The sequence below is a fragment of the Urtica dioica genome, chromosome 9, assembly GCF_054948205.1.
Source record: "Urtica dioica subsp. dioica isolate 48M chromosome 9, U.dioica_male_clone48M_v1_H2, whole genome shotgun sequence".
Taxonomy (NCBI): Eukaryota; Viridiplantae; Streptophyta; class Magnoliopsida; order Rosales; family Urticaceae; genus Urtica; species Urtica dioica.
In genome coordinates this window covers 26,386,448-26,392,447 of record NC_142764.1, presented here as the reverse complement: position 1 = coordinate 26,392,447, position 6,000 = coordinate 26,386,448, and the positions used below count along the sequence as shown (strand labels likewise).

General features: G+C 36.8%; 1 protein-coding gene across 1 annotated transcript; it reads right to left on the bottom strand.

The window, feature by feature from the left end:
• Window positions 1-911: 911 nt before the first annotated feature.
• Window positions 912-1,874, bottom strand: LOC149386291 (uncharacterized). Its single transcript, XM_089626576.1, has one exon. The coding sequence runs from the start codon at window positions 1,751-1,753 to the stop codon at window positions 1,271-1,273; it is 483 nt and encodes a 160-aa protein (XP_089482702.1). The 5' UTR covers window positions 1,754-1,874; the 3' UTR covers window positions 912-1,270.
• Between the last annotated feature and the right edge of the window lie 4,126 nt (window positions 1,875-6,000).

Below are 6,000 nucleotides of genomic sequence, written 5' to 3'. Positions count from 1 at the left end.
CTTTTCCCAAAAACTTGATTCTTTTCATCTTTCAATATGTTTTCCAAAAACCAACAAATTTCACATTGTTTTGTTTTAACAAGTTAAGCGCCCATGTTGCACCATCGTCTTCCCTGATGAATTCTGTGATGAGCTGAGCAACAATAAATTGTAGCAAGATTTATCAACAATTTATGACTTTTTTAGAGTGATTATAACATTACGCTCAAATCATGTTATCGATTCACAACATCAAAAACACAGTCTCGTCGATTCAGTCTGATATCTTCATCAAAAAATTCGCCTAAAAATCCATCACTATAACTAGTTTACTACTATAGATATACCTGCGGAGACGGCGAGTGGAAGCGGCGGAGAGAGATTGGGCGGCGAAGCGAGGAAGAGGTCTCGGAGGGCGGCGTTGAGCGGCGGGAGCGGAGGAGGACGAGCCTCAAACGACTTGAGAAGCTTTCGGACTATGAGGTTCAGAGCGGCGTAGTGACAGCGATCGCCGTCGAACGTGTGCTCGGAGCAGATCGCGCCGGACTTGAGAAGAAGCCTCGCGACGTCGAGATGGCCGGCGAGGCAGGCGTAATAGAGCGCCGCCGAATCCCACCGGCTTCTTCCACCGAGAGCGGCTTAGGTGTATTTGGGAGGGTTTTGGGGGATGGGTTTCAGCGGGGTTGGTTCTTGGAGGTCTGGGGGTTTCAGCGGGGTTGGTTCTTGGAGGTCTGGGGGTTTCAGCGTTTCAGCGGGGGTTTGTTTCGTTACCCTCGTTCAAATGGGATGGGTTTTAAGAGGTTATTTTCGTAACTTCCAAAAAATAAATAAGAAAAATAAATATAAATATATTAAGGAAACATAAGAGGTTATGAATTTAAAACACACCCTTCAGAAGGTCACCTGCTTAAAAAATCCCTTTATAAAGTATGTAATAGAACATTTATTTATTTTTATTAATAATTACTCTAGTGAAAAAAGAGTATCATGCTACACTAAGATCATTTTATCGGTAAAGCAACAATGACGTGTATAGGACACAGAAATATAAATGAAGCTACACTTAAATTAGAGAAAAAAAATGTGGTTTAAAACTTCAAATAAATGGAATCAAATAATTAAAGACAGCGAATGAAGGAGACTGAAGAACTGCACTGGAAAGGAAGAAGAAGGAAATGAATTCTAATGGGACCGTAGTTCCCTAATCAAACTCAAACAGTAAAATTAAAATGTTTTCAATTATTCACAAAAGAAAATAAAAGAAAAAAAAAAACTCAGCTCAAGATATCCACTACTTTCTCTCAATATCGAATATTGCTTGTTGCGGCGGTGGTTGTGGCGGCGATCGTGACGTCAACGATGACGATCGCTGTTTCTTTTTGTGCCAAACGACGTAGATAAAAGCCGAGGCCAATAGCAGCGCGACACCTGTGATCCCGCACGCCACACTCGCTAGCAGCAGCACGCGCCGCACGTGAGGCTTGCCTCCGCTATCGTCGGCGGTCCACCACGACGTGTCGTTCGATCTCATCGTCGCCTCCGGCAAAGCCACGTTCGCCGACGACGGTGAAGATTCCTTCGAATCTCCGACTCCTCCGAAGAACGACGCCGTTTCGCGCGGCGTCTTCCCTGGCGGCGGCGAGATTTGGTATTCCAGGCCGTGATCCGACGGCCTGAGCTCTCGACCGTCCGATTCGCCGCAGATCACGGTGAGCATCGTAACGGCGACGAAGATCGTCACCGTCGCAGTCTGGATTCGCACTGAGCGAACCATTTCTTACTCTCTGTATTTTATTTTTTCTTTTGAGTTTCTGTGAGTGAGCTGAAGCGTCAAATCTTGAAGATAAGCAGAGGTGTGATTAAGGAAGTTGAGATTTGAGAATATTTTGAGTTTAATTAATTAATATAGCAATTCTATAGGATAAAGTTCTAATTCTCTAAACGGTGTCGTCTTGATGGAATTGGGCTATTATTATTGTCCGGTTGAAATCGAACTGACTTAATTCGGTGAATTTTGTCGTATTGTCTCTCACTCACACCCCGTGACTTCTTGTCCGAAGAAACTCGAATCCTATTTATTAAGTAAATGACCCCCCGCTAATTACGCTATCTTATACTACTACTAGGTCTTTAATTATGATTTTAGTTAGGGAAAATAACACATCTACATTCTATGTTTTAATAAAATGTCGAGTTTAATTTTTTGTTTTAAAAAAAGTCGAATTCATACCTTATATTTAACGAAAATGAAAAAAATATATCTTAAAATAAATCTAAACAAGTACCTTCATTTTCAAATTCTCAAATTTGAAATAAAAATATATTTAAATTGAAATTAAATATTAAAATTCATATCTCACAAAAGAAGACTTTATTCCATGTTCGAGTTGCAACTTTGAATCCTGGATTCTCTTTTCCAATTTGTGATTTTGATGTTTATCAACTGTCGATTTTTACCTTTTTGTCTCTTTTTGTGTTATTCACGATTAAGAGGTTATTATTTATTTTTTTAGTTTTTAAATAAATTACATATATGACGCGAATAAATAAAGATAATTAGTGTTTACAAATAAATATTATAGTCAACGTCAATGAAAAGTCAATAAAAATAAAATTCGTGGTACTGTTGTCTATTTTAGGGTATAATATCTTCATTTTAGTTAAACAGATACTCGACAGTTTTTAAAATCAAAAGTTAAACTTGACATTTCACTAAAACATAAATCATATATATGTCATTTTCTTTTTTAGTTAGCATGTCTTTGAGTAAATAAGGCTACTGCAATATATATATATATATATATATATATATATATATATATATATATATTAATATAACGTATATATTTAATTTAGTAAATATATAACATAAATTAAATTAAGTGGATAAAAATCTAATGTGAAGGTAATTCTTAACGAAATTAGATACACATTTTAAAAATTAAATAAATGTTTAATTTTTTTAAAAAATTAATTTGTATGTAGTCCATTTAGTTTTTATCAATCGTAGTCAATTTAAAATGTATCACATGTAAATAATAAGTCTTTATCCGTTTAAAACGATGTCTTGTTAATATATTCACATTGATATCAAATTTATTAAAAATAGTGGGGTAGATCACGAGATTAAGGGTGAAATCGGTTTGGTTCGGTTCGATTTTGGACCAATTTGAAAACCGAATATTCGGTTTTGAAATTTTTTGTCCAATGATCGAACCGAATTGGATCAAAACCAAAAATCGGTTAACCGAAAATTTGGTTAAGCAATTCTCCAAAATCGATAACTAGTATTATAACCGATTCTGAAACTGGTTAACCAAAGTTTCGGGTAACCAGTTTCAAATCTGGATAACCAGATTTTGAATTTCATTTTTTTTTACCTGTTATGCAGTTTAAATCTCTTTAACATCAATAAAGTCTAAGTTCTACTCATCCAAAGTTCCAAATTTAAAGATTTTACAGCTATCCAAATCCAAGACAAAAAAAACTCCAACAACATAAAAAAGAATATCCGAAATGTCATATCACTACTACAAATTAGCATATTGGGTGCGGAAGGGTATTAGGTGCGACATGTCGCACCTAAGCCCATATTAGGTGCGACATGTCGCACCGGATACTCATCCGGATGACTAAAAATTTCGTTAATGTTTAGTGCTATTCGGTGCGACATTGTCGCACCTAATACCTTTAGGTGCGACAAATATCGCACCCAATGGGTTTCAAATTTAAACTTTTCAGCCGAATCCCGCCGATTTTTTTTTATCATATTGGGGTCGCACCTAATATGATTATTTGGTGCGACAGTGTCACACCCAATATGAATTAGGGTTTTTAAACCCAAACTTCCTTCTTTTTCACTCATTCTCGCTCACTTTCTCTCTCACTCGATCTGTCTCTCTCTGCTCCTCGCCGCCGTCCCTCCCGCCGCCGTCCCTCCCCGGTACGTCTCTCTCTCTCTCACCGTCTCACACTTTCTCTGCCAGTCAGCCGCCGCCGTCCATCCCGCTGCCCCCTCCGCTGCTCCGCCCCACTGCCCCCTCCCGCGCCCCGCTGCCTCGCCCCGCTGCCCCGTCCCGCCCCGCTGCACGTCGCCGTCTAGCCCCGCTGCCCCGTCCCGCCCCGCTGCACGTCGCCGTCCTGCCCCGCTGCACGTCGCGCGTCCAGCCCCGCCAGCCCCCGTCCCGCCCCGCTGCACGTCGTCGTCCAGCCGCTGCCCCGCCGTCCAGTTTTGTAATTTTTTTTAATTAAAAAAACGTATTAGGTGCGACATGTCGCACCTAATGCCTTTAGCGACGTCGCACCTAATGTCGCACCTAATAAACTATTAGGTGCGACTATTGGGCTTTTAGGTGCGACATCCGTCGCACCCGATGACGATTTTTGTCCTAGTGTATGCATAAGTTAAAATTTTTAAATCACGGTTCTTCAACTTACATAAGTTCCAATTCCAAACACCTACAAAAGTTGGTTAAAACATACAAAGATCATTATTATTTCCAATAAAATCATATTAAAACAAGCGTTACATATTCTAAATTGCATTCTTCACATAAGCTAAGCTTTTGAGAATGAATACCTTTTTATAAGCATGATTAAGTTGCACTTTTAGATGTTTGTTGAGACGCTTCGGTTGCGATAAATTCACCCTCATCTATTGAGCTTCTTCCTCCATCTTTAGGTGGAAACGTTTCGTCATGAGAAAAATCTTGTTGGTCGCCGACTTTTCTCTTTTATTATTCTACACATAGAAAAGTGACGGATACAACATATTTATAGAAAAACTCTTTAAGGTAATAGACATGCCTAAAATATCCAGATTATCCTTAACTCAGCTATTTGTCTTCAGATGAGCAGTTCATTAGCTCGTCGATTAGGCTCCACACCTCAACACTCTATACCACGGAACATGTTCATACATACAATTTACTAGCTTAAGGTTGTCATGACTATTCCAATTGAACAAAAATAAATACAAAAGAAAGAAAGAGATACAAATAAAAAGGTAAAAGGAAACTAATTAAAGTTGCCAATGCATAATGTGGTTGTACATATATCTTTATCTTATGTGTTAAGAAAACAAAGAAAAGATTCACTATGTCTATCTTTATATTGGAATTCTTCCAACAAAATTTCTTCAAATAATTTACCCACTTTTCTTTAGAATAAAACTTCTTTTTACGTACATTAATGTCATTTAAAAAAAATGTTATGTCCTTATTGATACTTGAAACAATTCTATCCTACTATTTATGTGTTGAGCGAAAAAATCATATTATTTATGCAATTTTTTTTTAAAAAATGTACGTTTTTATGATCTGGAAAAGGAAGAGAGTAGGTATAGCTTCAGAGATGACGAGATGGAGTGAGATTGTTTTAGATGAAGGAAACATTGTAAGAGAGCCTTACCACACTCTTAAAAATTGATTCTATTTAAAAAAAAAAATGGTAGAGAAGAGGTTAATTTGGGCCGCTGAGCCCAAATTTTTAACCCTGCATCTAAAAATGGCTAAAGTCTAAAAACTATGTGAAAATTGCTTATTGTAACTCACTTTTATTAAGTTGTTTACAAATTTTTTAAAATATTTGAATACTGTTTCGGACTTCATTTAATTTTATTTTCTGTTTACAATTTCATTCATGAGAAAACTATTTACTGTTTGGAAAACTCTATCTTCGTCATAAAATCAATTCTTTTTCTAAATAGAGCTGTTTTTGAAATTTCTCCAAAAACCATTATGTTGATTGAGATTCATAAATAAAGCCCTGATTCGGCCCATAAAAAAATTGCTTAATGTGAAATTTACAAGATTTACATCATAAATGGTGTGTTTGGTTGGAGGTAATGCAATATAATCACATTCTCATAAATCTCATTAATGTAATCAGCTTAACATGATTGTAAGATTATAGTGTTTGATTATAAAAGTTAATATTTTAAATGGATTAATGAGAATGTTACTTATTGCATTCAATATAAAGAAATATAGCTAATATAACATGTATATATATGGCTTTAAA